This window comes from Mercenaria mercenaria, chromosome 7 (assembly GCF_021730395.1).
Source record: "Mercenaria mercenaria strain notata chromosome 7, MADL_Memer_1, whole genome shotgun sequence".
In the NCBI taxonomy this organism is placed as follows: Eukaryota; Metazoa; Mollusca; class Bivalvia; order Venerida; family Veneridae; genus Mercenaria; species Mercenaria mercenaria.
Genome location: NC_069367.1, coordinates 6,217,662 through 6,233,788, shown reverse-complemented (window position 1 = coordinate 6,233,788; position 16,127 = coordinate 6,217,662). Strand labels below are relative to the sequence as shown.

Genomic DNA, 16,127 nt, shown 5'->3' with positions numbered 1-16,127 from the left:
AATAAAAGAAAAAGCATTTCCTTTCTTCTTCGTATGTATCGGTCTTTTCAGCTGTACCAAACAACACGATTTTGCAAAAGATGTCATCAATGCCACACTTCCGGATAACCTATGACAAAATTAAGGCTGGACCTATGTTACCTGAAACTCGAAACCTGTTGAAAAAGCTTTTTCAACCCTTTGTCAGTGAGCTGGCAGCGTATCTCCATGACGACAGATATTTATTTTGCGACACAAACTTTTGCTGAATGGTATTATGTTATGGTAAAATATTACCGATTCCTATTATCGTTATTTTCATTAATTTCGTATAAAATTAACAAATCGTCTGACGCAACACTTGCAAATTTATAAATATCCTCAAAATTCTAGCGAGTGCATTTTTGAAAGTTTATATACTTTTAGTACAAATGTTGGCATTCAGTAGCTTTGCATTATGGTAACTTGAAAATGTATTCTATTTACGATCTATCCATATTTTAATCAAGTAAAATATATCAATAAATAGCATAAAAATGAGATTAAAACGGCAATTTTATTTTCAACTACTACAACAAGAATAAAACAATCAGCAAATAATAAAATCAGTCGTAATTTTGTGAAAATTATCTGCGCCACTATTTTCTTATAACCTCAATATATTTTAAACATTTGTTTTTCTTTTATTATTATTATTGTTATTATTATTATTTGTAATTTTATCACTTTTGATATTTGCTCAAGTTTTAATACTATGAAATTTAAGTATGTTTTGACAACATAATGTGTTTAAAGTGTGGAAAATGTCAGTATGGGATTGAAAACACATTTGTGCTAAATGTGGCAAATTTCAATATGTTAATGACAACACACTGTGCTAAAAGTATGATAAATTTCAATATGATATTGATGATAGGCTGTGCTAAAATTTTGGTAAATTGCGCAAACTTATCGTAAATAACATTTAATGTATTAGCAAAATAAATGTTGCGTTATCTGTTTGTTAAATGTCTTAATTTTTCATTTATTTGTATTGTTTGATAATCAGTGACGCTATATGAATGTCATGTAATTCTGCAAGACGTAACTATAATAAGTTTAGGTTCATATAACTGAATTTTGTGACCATTGTGCTATACATTTAGACATTATTGTAGTAATACAGTGTGTATAAAATGTGTTCAAGATGAGGCTAATCCAACTCTTCTCAAAATATTGTAATACTAGACTAGTATTGTTTGTGAATACAAGATAATGTTGAAAAAGATATTAACGCATATGTAAAATAATCTATCTAATGTTGTACATCACATACATGGAGGAAAACCGCAGCTCATGTCTTAATGTTTCAAGAACACACAATTGTCACATGGTGCTTTTAAGCAGGAGAAGTGGTCATATTTTGTAACAGTAAAAGGTTATTAAAAGAAAACTGAATGATGAAAATGGGTTAGAAGTTTTTACTAGCAGGTTTATATCCACGTACATACATAAACAATAACAAGTAGACAAGGTTAAGCGTAAAATAAAAGGAGCACACTGGAGCTGCGTCCAGGCACAGTCAGACACAAGACAGTTGTGGGGAATTAAAACATATGCACCAAACCGTCACTCCTTGCAGTGTCACAAAAATATGAATGAAATTGAATTAGTAACCTTCATAGAAATCTCTAACACAAGCAATGATTATATAAAATACTCTTGTAAATAACCTTTGAACTTTATACGCCTGCATTCAATACATTTACGTAGGCACAGGAACCAGAGAAATATCTTTTAGGGCCCACCGAAACAGATCAGGAGACAAATAATTTCTTTTGGCTTTAATAATTGCTGATCGATCATGAATTTGAAAAATATTCTGTCAAATACAATCAAACAGGAAAACGTTGCTTAATTGTAAAAGAGATGAACACCAGACTTGTTGTATGTCTAAAGATAGTTGGGTTTTAACATATTTTTTATAAAACGTTTTATAATTCATCAAACAGATCGAAGTCTGTATATAATTTCCCCTTTAAAGTCAATTATTGATACCAGGCTAGATTAATTTATTCAGTTTGAGTAAAGACAGACATAGGCAGTTCTGAAAGTACATAACACAAATTCAAAAGTAAATGGAAATCCAGTGTACGACAATGTAGATACCTTATATAATAAATAATACTATTTCCAAGACGACATCAGTAAGTTAACTGGAGTGCCTCTTTACAGAGGAGAACGTTTCAGCGACTAATAAAAGTCTTCACAGACATATTCCTGAATCGGAATGTAAAGGTTTTGTCATACTATTTGTTACACAGAAATAATCTGGATAACGTGATAGAGAAAATCTATATTAAGATTTGATTTAACAGAGAATAATACTACAACTAATTGCATATTTAATCATATGTACTATTTAGAATATATGTTTGATAAAGCTCAATTACAATGTATTCTATACTTTTATTGGTTTTTCACAGGCGGCTTACACAGATTTACGTAAAGCTTGTTCAATGTGTGACCAGGATGCTGGTATCCATTCATGAAAAATTTAAAATCTTGTGTTGAACTATTTTTAATTATAAGTTTATCCAAGCTTTTCGGTGTAAAACCTGGATGTGCAAAAATTCGATAAAGATATTTTTATAACATATCATGGTAATCAGTTCAAAGATTTGTTTTTTTAAGCATTAACTGTGCCGTTTAAAAAGTCCCAATGTCAGTGTAAAGAGAATGAGGTACTAAATATATTAAAGACAAAATATTGATTTAGGCTAAAAGGAATTGTTGTGACCCATTGTTTACATTCCAACCATTACGGGTATATTTCTATAAAGCAGCAAACTTTTTATTCTTTAACTTTCATAATGACCTTTCTTACGATGGTCATTTAGCTAGCTTCTAATTTATTTGTATTACAGGGGAGAAGAGGTGTAAATACTTAATTTGTTTTCTTCAAGAACAGCTCCATTTGTAATTGCATGTAATACATTATACTTCTTGCTCAACCAGTTCTTTTTTCAATATATTCGATTTGTTATGCATATGTGCATTCCTTTGCGGAAAAGGTCATTTTCAATCCGAGTATGGTTTCAGGGAATTAAGTTTTAGGTAGAAAAACGTTTTTGATTATCATAGTTATACAGAATGTTCATGTATTAGTCAGGACCCTGAGCACCCTGAGCAGCACAAAGTCGCGCCGTCAATGAAATTTAGTGCCCACAAGTAATGCAGAAGACAACGACTGTTCAAAACAGCTACAATTACCAGCTGGCCAGTGAATAGCCAAGGGTCCTGGCTATATGTATGTGACATGTTTAGAAAATATTTTTGATCATAATTGTTGCAGTTAAAGTATGAAAATATGTTTACTTCTTTGATGCAATTACCGTAGTTAAAGGGTTTATGATAGAAATACAATGTTTTGTAATACATTACTTATTTATACTGAGATTATGATATTCCCATTTGCATCTACAACCGGTGGTTTATTATACCTTATATAATAAATAATACTATTTCCAAGACGACATCAGTAAGTTAACTGGAGTGCCTCTTTACAGAGGAGGACGTTTCAGCGACTAATAAAAGTCTTCACAGACATATTCCTGAATCGGAATGTAAAGGTTTTGTCATACTATTTGTTACACAGAAATAATCTGGAAAACGTGATAGAGAAAATCTATATTAAGATTTGATTTAACAGAGAATAATACTACAACTAATTGCATATTTAATCATATGTACTATTTAGAATGTATGTTTGATAAATCTCAATTACAATGTATTCTATACTTTTATTAATTTTTCACAGGCGGTTTACACAGATTTACGTAAAGCTTGTTCAATGTGTGACCAGGATGCTGGTATCCATTCATGAAAAATTTAAAATCTTGTGTTGAACTATTTTTAATTATAAGTTTATCCGAGCTTTTCGGTGTAAAACCTGAATGTGCAAAAATTCGATAAAGATATTTTTTATAACATATCGTGGTATTCAGTTCAAAGATTTGTTTCTTCAAGCATTAACTGTTCCGTTTAAAAAGTCCCAATGTCAGTGTAAAGAGAATGAGGTACTAATTATATTAAAGACAAAATATTGATTTAGGCTATAAGGAATTCTTGTGGCCCATTGTTTACATTCCAACCATTACGGGTATATTTCTATAAAGCAGCAAACTTTTTATTCTTTAACTTTCATAATGACCTTTCTTACGATGGTCATTTAGCTAGCTTCTAATTTATTTGTATTACAGGGGAGAAGAGGTGTAAATACTTAATTTGTTTTCCAAGAACAGCTTCATTTGTAATTGCATGTAATACATTATACTTCTTGCTCAACCAGGTCTTTTTTCAATATATTCGATTTGTTATGCATATGTGCATTCCTTTGCGGAAAAGGTCATTTTCAATCCGAGTATGGTTTCAGGGAATTAAGTTTTAGGTAGAAAAACATTTTTGAGTATCATAGTTATACAGAATGTTCATGTATTAGTCAGGACCCTGAGCACCCTGAGCAGCACAAAGTCGCGCCGTCAATGAAATTTAGTGCCCACAAGTAATGCAAAAGACAACGACTGTTCAAAACAGCTACAATTACCAGCTGGCCAATGAATAGCCAAGGGTCCTGGCTATATGTATGTGACATGTTTAGAAAATATTTTTGATCATAATTGTTGCAGTTAAAGTATGAAAATATGTTTACTTCTTTGATGCAATTACCGTAGTTAAAGGGTTTATGATAGAAATACAATGTTTGGTAATACATTACTTATTTATACTGAGATTATGATATTCCCATTTGCATCTACAACCGGTGGTTTATTATACCTTATATAATAAATAATACTATTTCCAAGACGACATCAGTAAGTTAACTGGAGTGCCTCTTTACAGAGGAGAACGTTTCAGCGACTAATAAAAGTCTTCACAGACATATTCCTGAATCGGAATGTAAAGGTTTTGTCATACTATTTGTTACACAGAAATAATCTGGATAACGTGATAGAGAAAATCTATATTAAGATTTGGTTTAATAGAGAATAATACTACAGCTAATTGCATATTTAATCATATGCTACTGTTTAGAATATATGTTTGATAAATCTCAATTACAATGTATTCTATACTTTTATTAATTTTTCACAAGCGGTTTACACAGATTTACGTAAAGCTTGTTCAATGTGTGACCAGGATACTGGTATCCATTCATGAAAAATTTAAAATCTTGTGTTGAACTATTTTTAATTATAAGTTTATCCGAGCTTTTCGGTGTAAAACCTGGATGTGCAAAAATTCGTTAAAGATATTTTTATAACATATCATGGTCATCAGTTCAAAGATTTGTTTCTTCAAGCATTAACTGTGCCGTTTAAAAAGTCCCAATGTCAGTGTAAAGAGAATGAGGTACTCATATATTAAAGACAAAATATTGATTTAGGCTAAAAGGAATTGTTGTGACCCATTGTTTACACGTGGTACCTTTTCTGTTTTCTTTGTTATATCTGCTGTTTCCTTTCTTTTCTTTTTTACGTAGATATAGTATTCTTCTGCCCTCAATATAGCGTTTCTGCTGTCTTCTTCAATGCCAATTTTTTATTTTTCTGTGCCTAGTTTATTTATCCCCCCGCCAAAGGCGAAGGGGATATTAGAAATGCTCTCCGTCCGTGCGTGCGTGCGTGCGTGCGTGCGTGCGTGCGTCCGTCCGCAACGATCTTTGTCCGGAGCATAACTTCAAAAGTACTGGAGGGATTTTCTTCAAACTTCATACACTGATAGAACACATTGGGAGGAAGTGCAATGTGCAAGAACAATAACTCTATCTTGCCTAATTTTTGAGTTATTCCCCTTTATCTTATTTTCTTAAAAAAAAAATGTCCGGAGCATAAATCCAAAAGTACTGGAGGGATTTTCTTCAAACTTTATACACTGATAGAACACATTTGGAGGAAGTGCAGTGTGCAAGAACAATAACTCTACCTTGCTTATTTTTTGAGTTATTCCCCTTTATCTTATTTTCTAAAAACATTTTGTCCGGAGCATAACTCCAAAAGTACTGGAGGGATTTTCTTCAAACTTTATACACTGATAGAACACATTGGGAGGAAGTGCAGTGTGCAAGAACAATAACTCTACCTTGCCTATTTTTTGAGTTATTCCCCTTTATCATATTTTCTTTAAAAAAATTGTCCGGAGAATATCTTTTTCATGCATGGAGGGATTTTAATATATGTTGGCATAAATGTTCACCACCACGAGGCGGAGTGTCCTGCGCAAGAACCAGGTCCCTAGGTCTAAGGTCAAGGTCACACTTAGAGGTCAAAGGATACAAGAATGAAAACCTTGTCCGGAGCATTTCTTCTTCATGCATAGAGGGATTTTGATATAACTTGGCACAAATGTTCACCACCACGAGACAGAGTGTCATGCGCAAGATCCAGGTCCCTAGGTCTAAGGTCAAGGTCACACTTAGAGGACAAAGGTCAGATACAAGAATGACTGTCCGAAGCATTTCTTCTTCATGCATGGAGGGATTTTGATGTAACTTGGCACACTTATACACCATCGTGAGACGAAGTGTCATGCGCAGTTCCTTTCTTTAGAATTACCTCCCTTTGTGGTTACTTTAAATAGCTTTTATTGTAACTTTTTCATTACTAGTCGTAGGGAAAAATCGAGACCACTTTTCTGTTGTACAACATGCATGCTACATCCAATTTTGAGGTTATTTTGACCTGGTAAAGATTTTTGTGTGGACTTACAATTTTTTTTTTTTTTTTTTTTTTTTTTAAGATCAACTTCCCTTAGTTGTTACTATAAATAACTTATATTGTAACATTTTTACAATTGACCGTAGGCAAAAAACAAGACCACTTTTCTGTGGTACAACATGGATGTTACTTTCCAATTTTAGGTGTATTTTAAGATATCTCTACCTGGTAAGGAGTTTTTTTGTGGACTTAGAGAAACAAAAGACTTACAATGATTACTAAACAACCACAAAATTAAAATTCCATTTGCAAATACAGCTGCTAGAGTAAACAAATTTGCTGTGACGGGCATATATTGTGACATTCTGGCACTAGTGTTCCCTGTTAGCTTTCCATTCCTTCTTTTTACAGTAGCCATATAGAAAAATGTCATAGCTTTACTGTTCATGAAAATTAATAAAATTTAGCAGTACACCACCTCACCACTGAATAATTCTTTCCTCCACATCTTTAAAACCCGTGATGTGGACCACAACTAAATGGTTTTTCAAAGCTTCTCCCAAAAAAAAATACTTTCAGACACTAACTTACCAGGAACTTTAGCCTTCAATTATAATATGCCCGGCGGGGGGATTGGATATGTCTAACATGGCTCTTGTTTTTCATGTATTCCTCTGTTTTCTGTATTTTAGTACAGTTTCTTCTTTTTCTGATTTCCAGTTAATTTGATATATACTTTAAAAACATGACTTTGCTAAAATATAGACCCTTTTATTCTCCTTTGCCTACATGTACAAAAACAATCGATAATTTGGCGCGCACTTAGACAAGAAAAATGATTTTGTTATCTGCAGTCTCGAGTTAGCAAAACTTTCAAAATTCTTAGTCATTCTGCTATATCCTAACTGAATTTTGGCGCTTATTTTACTTGCATTTGTTTTACCTTTACGAAAAGATCAAAATGGTGCGATTTGCAGATGCAGTGATAAATCATAAGATTAAAACGTTAATGACATATTCAAGATACATATCCGTAACGCGTTGGTAAATTCAATTGCCAAAAAAATAGATGTTATTCATATAATGAACAGAAAGGGAGAAAGCGTTCGTATTCTAGGAAGCAATGACAACATGAAAATTAAATCCACGAAAAAAGTTTTATCCGAAATCGTTATGTGTGGGAAGACGCCTCTTCTTATTCATTGCCTTTTTCTACTTTTTTTGCAAGATATTTGTGTAAATTATATAAGTCTTAGCACAACCACTAAAGTAACTGGATGTTTATTTATCAACGTATAAAGACTGAAATTCAGACTTAGATCTTCATTTTGCTCTCGCATTGTTAAATATTGACAGATTGTTATGAAATTTTGCAGGAATCTTCATTTTGTAGCTAATGGTGGCTCAGCAAACATAAGGAGAATACTATCATTGACTTTTTCCAACTTCACATTTTAAACAGGAACATATTTATCTGTGGTCTGTCTAATCTTAAAACTTACTGCGTGAACTGTGTGTATTAAAGGTGTTTGTTGTCGTTTTTAAAATGCGTTTTATTTCTTTAACACAGAGGTCACCACAAGTCATTATGTACCAAAATCTGCGAGAAAGAAATGTCAAAACGAGTCTTGTGAAACTTTGTTCCTACATCCTGGCCTTAAACGACCGCATCACTGTAGAAGGTATGTCTTTTCTATATGCTTAACTCGCAAGTTCTTATATATGTAATTGGATAGTATTTTAAGGAAAGGGAAAAATACAAATAAAAGTACGAAACATCGTTTAGTGATATATAAAAGCCTTTAACTTAATATTATTTTTCAAATATTGTCTAATTGAAGTAAACTTTTACTTAATTATTATATGCTTAATTTAAACACATACATAGCGGTATTCTGAAGTGTCAAGTATGTCATTTATATGCGTGATCAGGGGTTAGATCAAATTGATCGGAGACAAGTGATCGCATTACTTAATAGTGAGGTGGTCTGATTTTCGGATGGAACGACAACTATGACACTACAAAGAAAGGAAAAATTCTGTCCCGTTTTAGCGGGGTGTCTTTATTTCGGGTAGGTCGTAGTGCGGAATTGTACTGTATATAATTATAGTTTTCTTCAAAGAATTCAAAACATTACTTTCTTTTCTATACAAGACATTTGTTTTTATTATACCCATTTTTGATCATTGATGGGTTTAGACAGAAAATTAATTGCTGATATATTCTTACAGATGCGGGGAAATATTTTGTAGGTCATGTCTTCAGTATAAACGCCGACTGAACATCATGGCACAGTCTGATCCAAACGGAGTTCTTTGTAAGGTAATTATTTTATCACATATCAAAAGGCAGGCAAGAAAAGTTAACTTAGTATATTACTCACACTTAAGATTTCATTGATTCTGTCCCCTGGATTGCCCTCACTGACACTACATCCATCAGAGTTACCGTCATGCAGCTCCCCTAGCATGTCAACACTACTACCGAAAACATCTCATGTTACCAAATGCGTCTGTAATTTACATACGAACATTGATTTAACAACAAAAATACATAGCCAGTATATGTACAGTTTTATTTCTCTAGCTTCCAACATTGAAACAAACTTTAACTATATCATGTATGGCTCTTTTTCCAAAGGTATGTTTGTCGTGCTTTGAAGATAGAGGTCTGTCGCTGGGATGTACAAGTCGTTCACAAACAGAAGTGTTCAAACAGTTACGTAAACAAACCAAAGAAGATATGATGGATATTGTATATGGATATGCAGTGGAATCCCGACGGGTTTCCGTCCAGCCAACGTTCTGGAAAGAGCAGTAAGTATTGATGTAGATAAAATGTCAATGAAGTTGACCGTCGGAGTTAAACTTTATGATTTGAAAGTTGTGCACTAATACTAAAAAGTAATATAATCGGGATGAAATGATGAAATTGTCTCTATAATTATGTGAACTATCTAAATGCTTTTATTTAGTTTTTTATAAAGTCTTTGTACATTTCTATATTAATGCAGATATTGAGAATGAATCTTTCTGGAAATTGGACGTTTGAAATACAATAAAGGTAATGAAGTTTAAACTTCTGAAGTCAAAATATAAATGTATAGATATATAATTCAAACAATTGTCATTGTTTTATCAGATTTACGGTAGATATTTTAAAAGAATGCCAAAGACTTCTCGAAGGGTTTAAATCATCAATGAGTGGTTCAGGTACTATCAACACAATGCATGAGATAAAGGACCAGGTCAGTGTTCCACACTGGCAGAAATCAACATTTTGGACGGTAACTAGTTAACACCTGTCTTGTCATATTTCAGTTCAATTTCAGTAGGTCATGAAAAATCGCTTTATGCTCTTCTTGAAATTTGGTTTAAACAATATTTATTTCAAAATGTGCATTTCATACAAACATATGCTGATGTGATAGGATTGAGAAGTAAGTTAAAAGCTTGTATTAAAAACCTCTTTCCTGAAATTTAGTCATAGACTCTATATATGTTGCTAAAATCTACGATTGTATGGTATTAAATAATAGAAAATATCAGTTGTCATTGAAACTCCTTTAAACACTGAAAAAGATATATTTAAAGGAAAGCCATCAACAAGTGTTAATCTGGGTTTAAATGATAAAAATCACTTTCTAGCATCATTTTCATAATGCTTTTTTTATTTAGAATAAGTCATTTTAATGTTTAAACATGCACATATAGTAATTGGCTATCGAACGCAGCCATGGTCTTGAAATATAACTTTCATCCCAAATGCAAGGTGCGCGTCACAACATAGCAACAAATCTGTTTCGGGGTATGATAGGCATGATTTTACAATCAAACTTCAGTGGTCCAAGAAATTATTTCATTTTCTTAATTAGATTTGTCCCTGAAATAAATAGCAAATAAACGACAAGTTTACTAAACAATGTAGAACTTACTTTGAGATATGATCTTTTACAGCTTGAAAGTCATACAACAAGATGTCGACACTGCGGTGGAAAGCTTGGACACCGAAAAAAGATGCGAAACTGCAGAGTTTGTGGACTCGCTTTATGTAAAACCTGTTCACAAAGAGAGGTGCTGCTATATTATAAGGATGGCACCAGACAATTGAAAACCGCCGATGCGCATATCTCAATTATTCGTTTTGTAGGGGTAGGTGAACATTTTAGATATTTAGATATATGTCAGATGTATGAAGCAAAACTGCCCTTCTTTCGAAACAAGCAATCTCTCTCTCTCTCTCTCTCTCTCTCTCCCTCTCTCTCTCTCTCTCTCTCTACTTGGAATGTCGTTCAAACAGGTGCATCGGTACCTGTTTGAACGACATTCCAAGTTGAGATAAGACAATGTCAATTATATCTTGAATAACCAATATCATTATCAAACCTAATGATTGGTCCACAAATCACTTAGAAGCCATTAAAAAGTTGCCTCTTTGGATAAAAAGAGATCCACGCTCGCTTTACAAAGTGTACGCCATTATCCAATTATTGTCTTTGCATTATTACAGTGTCCCGATAAAGAACCACAATGCTCCATGTTATTGCACTGTTGTAATTGCAGTGTCCCGATAAAGAACCACAATGCTCCATGTTATTGCACTGTTGTAATTGCAGTGTCCCGATAAAGAACCACAATGCTCCATGTTATTGTACTGTTGTAATTGCAGTGTCCCGATAAAGAACCACAGTGCTCCATGTTATTATACTGTTGTAATTGCAGTGTCCCGATAAAGAACCACAATGCTCCATGCTATTGTACTGTTGTAAAGACTGCAAGGAAGAAATCATACGCAGACAAATTGAAGATGACACGTGGTATCTAGAGAAATCTAAACCACCAGATCTAGAGACAGAAATTATTCAAATGGATGCAAAATTCCGTCCACTTGTAGAAGATATCAGGGATGATATGGAAAAGGTAAATGAATTGGATATTCGTTAATCTGTCAAATAGTTCGAGTTCCCGAATGGGTAGGATACTAAATGTATTTACGTACTGGGTGTGTGATTTCTTTAAGACTGTGCAAAACACAATGAAGGCAAGAAAATATTTTCATTCAATTTTTGTATCATTTGGAATCTTTTGCATCCCATTTGAGATATAAAAGTCAGACATGACATGGAAATCAATACGTGAAGTATTTACAGTCAAACATTTTAGTACAACCGCCAAAGAAAAAAGTATATTACTTTCTCTGGCACAAACTGGTTTTTCTTGCGAGTAATTCAGTTATTTATTTTATTTTTCAGTTATTACCAGTATTAGATGTTCAAGGTGGAATACGAGATAGTATTGATATTGATGTATTAATCGAAGCGGAGCAAAAAATGCAAGAAATGTCAATTGAAGAAATAGAATGTCTAACTTTAAAGGTAGCTCTATCATTAACAGTTGTAGATGTACTGATTTTTTTTTTCATGTTATGTACATTTTGGTTTTAGCTATATATATTGGAAATTCATTATTTCATAAACATTTTAATTAGATATTATATGAAGTCCTTTATTTGTATTGTGGTTAGAAGACCGATTAAATGCATGTACTTCAACAAACTGATTCTTAAAATACATTGGCATCCTGCGTTGTCTTGCATACAGCATATGAACTATATTTTTTATAGCCTACATATTTTATGTATTATACGGTAATGCTTACATTAGAATGTTTTGTCATTGTCTAAACGTGTTTTCTGTCGTTGCTAGTATCAAGAAATCATTTTCATATTTACAGAGCAGGGTACAGGAGAGGTTGAAAATATACTGGAATTTGTATTCGGAACTGCGGTCCGTAATTAAACGACACAGCGACAAACTAACAGGAGATATGTTTGAGTTTGTGATGAACTATGCAACAGTAAGTCTTCTTTAACCCTTATCATGCTGGATACAATTGATTCTGCCTTTGCGACCAGTCTAGATCATGACCAGCCTGCACATCCGTGCAGTCTTATCAAGATCAGCACTGTTCGCCATTCAGTTAATATGTCTTTTGATAAGCATCCCTTTTAACAATTAATGGTACTGTCCAAATTGAAAGATGGACAAGTTCATGATAGAAATTTATCCTGCTGGAACAATATGACAATAATTATAGTTTTCACTCGTTGATATCATAAGTTAAATTTCTTCTACTCGTGAAAATATCGCATCTAGTGTTCACTCCGATCCTTCATTGAAGCAAATGGTATTTGTTGTAACTTTGTAACATACAGACTAGTTACACATCAAATCGACTTAGAAAAATAATTCAGAAATAATAAATAATGATATTCCGCAACACCTGCAAGAATTATGATTCCTTGAATTTTAGATTTCGAAAAACTGATGTTTTCTCGGGTACTCATATGGTAAATATGTGATATTTATAAATACAAATTTTTATCTTTTAAGATTACCAAAAATTTATAACCTATAATTATTTAAGTAAATGTTAAAAGAATTGAAGACTTATGTACGGTATATCATTCAGTCACCTGTTGTGCTTTCCTTCTTAGTCAAGCCGACGTTAGGATGAAATATTACCTATTTCCTTTTCAGGCAAGGAAAGAATTTTACATAGAGACTGAAAGTAAAATTCTGAAAATATCAACTGGGTAACAGTGTTGTTTAACTCCACAAACGTCAGGGTAACAGCAGTAATGATTGACAGAAGGAATAAAAAGACTGCTGCATTCTGGAGATATAATTAAGAAATGATTTTTTTATGGTGAATGACAAAATATGATCGGCAAATCCATGAATTGCGCTAGTTAACAGGGCTTTCTTTATAAACTGCACATATTATGTTGCATGTAACATTAGAATCAGCTTCTAGGTCGTTCTGTTGACCAGACAGAACAAATGTGACGTCAACTAAGAAAAAGGACGTCACGTTATCAACTAAGCGGTGTTATCGTAACTTTGGCCCCATTCCGTTTGTGACTGAAGCAAAAATGAACGTCTGCTCAATGGAACGAATTGGAAGAATGTAAAAATGGATTCCGAAATTGAAAAAAAATTAACTTACACCGAGACCAAAGCATGGAAGCGCATTTTAAGTTAATAACACATAATAAAATATTAATATGCAACCACTTCTGGGCTCTGTTTAATGTTTGAATGTATTTATCATGTTGATATATCTGTCAAACGTCCGTGTGTTTTCGTTGTATATGTTTTATTTAAATGTATATATACTATGGGGCATTAAAGTACGAATATCTATGCTGCTCTGTAACAATAGACTTTGAAGGTTGTTTCTTGTATATTGTTCTGTAATTGTATATGCGCTTACTACGCAAATATGAGCCGTGCCATGAGAAAACCAACATAGTGGCTTTGCGACCAGCATGGATCCAGACCAGCCTGCGCATCCGCGCAGTCTGGTCAAGATCCATGCTGTTCGCTAACAGTTCCTCTAATTCCAATAAACTTTGGAAGCGTTCAACATGACCAGACTGCATGGATGCGCAGGGTGGTCTGGATCCATGCTGGTCGCAAAACCACTGTGTTGGTTTTCTCATGGCGCGGTTCAAATATAAGTTGTATCATGTGTATTGTATTCTTGGGCATACCTGACTTTCTAAGATACTGCCAGCTAGAATATACTATGAATAAATTCTAATTATAAATCATTCTTCATTTGTGATAATTTATTCATGTCTCGGTCAAACACTTTGACCCCGAAGTTGAAGACTGGCCTCTGGTTTATAAAACATTTGGAGTCTCAGATTTGATAATGGAATCTTATAATATTTGTCATCTGAATTGCATGTTAAAATTAGGCTATTTCCATGTGATTATTCAGTATTGATGGTCAGTCTTAACTGGAATAATTCAATCTTGATGTCCGTGTAAAATATACTGTCAAAACTTTGCCGAGACTGAGAACTGTTTCCTGAACATGAGACCTGGTCATTGCTTTCGACTACGCCTCGACAGAAAATTTTCCTATCTTATTACATGTGATCTAGATATATTACATTCAACGACTCTTAGATTATAGAGTGTTTAAATGCGATAATTTAAATCTGTAACTATAGAAGCGGAATGGGCGTGTGTGCATGTAAATTGAAGTCCTCCAACATTTATTAAACTATGCATTTTGCCTAAGTGGCCTTTTGTATGAACGTATGTATATGCAAATATTTGTAAGGTGTTTCTGTAACGTACTGAAAAAAGAATGTTTCGCAAAAAGTAAACATTCTTTCACCACTTTTAATACAGGCTTCCACGTCTGTGTCAATTGTCACTCTCAAACATATAATTTATATCAAACAATGCTAAATTCGTGTGAAAAAAATGGATTTTACTCCAACTTTACGTTTTCTGCGAACTGAATCTGCTAATACTGTGAGACTATCATCCGTGAATTAGTCACCAGCTGGTTGAAAACCATCTGCACTTTTCCGTCTGTCATTCCGTCCGTCCGTTCGTTGGCATATTGTGTCCGGTCCATAACTCTGTCATTCGTCAAGGCATTTTCTTATTACTTGGCACAAATGTCCGCTATAATCATGATACGACATGTCATGCGCAAAACTCGGTCACCTAGCTCAAAGATCATGGTCACACTTGGAGATCAAAGGTCAACAGGGCGTTTTCCTATCCGGTCTGTAACTCAACAACCCAACAAGGGATTTTGATTTCATTTGGCACAAGTTTTCCCCATAATGAGATAATGTCTCATGTACAAGTTTCAGACCCCTAACTCAAAGGTCAAGGCCACACTTGGCGGTAACTGTTAGCATGGCATGAAATGGCATGTTTAGTACCAGAACTCAGCCACTCATTAGGAGATTACAATATTACTAGGCACAAACTTTTCCCCCAACAATCATACAACGCGTTTTGCGCAACACTCAGATCTCTAGCTACAAGATCAAGGACACACTTGAAGGTCAAATGTCGATAGTGTTGTTTTTTCTTCCCTTTCTGGTCCATAACTCTGCAATCTATTAAGAGATTTTATATTACTTGCCACAAATAATCCCCAAAATGAGATAATTTGTCATCCGCGACATGCATATCCCTAGCTCGCTCCGAGATCAAGGTCACAGTTTGGGTTTGGTAGTTGTGCTTGACAAATCGTCCTTTAGGAGAATGTATCAATTTTGCAACTAAATCGAAACCTCTCTTGACGGATTTTTGAAGTGAAATATATTTTGAACAGTCCCTCTGTCTTCAGTACGGATGAACTGCTTCCTATTTGTTAGGTTCGCCTAGATAGAAGTTCTTTGTGCGATAATGTTACCATAGCCAATGGGTCATATGGCGGCTTCCCGCTTTTAATGGCGGAGAAACACCTCTACATGCTCCTCCAGGTATTATCTCATCACGGGCGGATGTCTGGTTAGATCAACTTACCTCCTGTAAGCCAAACTGGATGAATTCCTCACATGAAAAAAAAATCTGCATGCAAAGCGAAGTTTCGAACTTATAGCAATTATTTGAAGTCAGCGACTTTACGCAC

The 16,127-nt window shown here is 33.9% G+C and overlaps 2 protein-coding genes across 4 annotated transcripts in view; both read left to right on the top strand.

Moving 5' to 3' along the window:
- The window catches only part of LOC123565757 (carbohydrate sulfotransferase 15-like), a 245,009-nt gene extending 240,345 nt beyond the window's left edge, over window positions 1–4,664 (top strand). For all 3 annotated transcript variants that reach the window (XM_053547441.1, XM_053547440.1, XM_053547442.1), the window contains one exon: window positions 52–4,664. In XM_053547441.1, the coding sequence (XP_053403416.1) occupies window positions 52–248 (197 nt within the window). In that variant the 3' untranslated portion in view covers window positions 249–4,664. The remainder of the gene's footprint in view (window positions 1–51) is intronic.
- Window positions 4,665–8,164: 3,500 nt separating this feature from the next.
- Window positions 8,165–14,289, top strand: LOC123554965 (uncharacterized). The gene is made up of 9 exons (XM_053547443.1): window positions 8,165–8,356; window positions 8,907–8,997; window positions 9,316–9,491; window positions 9,817–9,961; window positions 10,632–10,826; window positions 11,397–11,594; window positions 11,927–12,049; window positions 12,408–12,530; window positions 13,214–14,289. The coding sequence occupies exons 2-9, from the start codon at window positions 8,962–8,964 to the stop codon at window positions 13,271–13,273; spliced, it is 1,056 nt and encodes a 351-aa protein (XP_053403418.1). The 5' UTR covers window positions 8,165–8,356; window positions 8,907–8,961; the 3' UTR covers window positions 13,274–14,289.
- The last annotated feature ends 1,838 nt before the right edge of the window (window positions 14,290–16,127 follow it).

What these genes read in the sequence shown, in the direction of transcription:
- LOC123554965 (XM_053547443.1), top strand. Translation starts at nt 8,962, where the DNA reads ATGGCACAGTCTGATCCAAACGGAGTTCTTTGTAAG. An exon ending in CAAACGGAGTTCTTTGTAAG is followed by an intron (nt 8,998 to 9,315) that starts GTAATTATTTTA and finishes CTTTTTCCAAAG; the next exon opens with GTATGTTTGTCGTGCTTTGA. An exon ending in AGAAATCAACATTTTGGACG is followed by an intron (nt 9,962 to 10,631) that starts GTAACTAGTTAA and finishes GATCTTTTACAG; the next exon opens with CTTGAAAGTCATACAACAAG.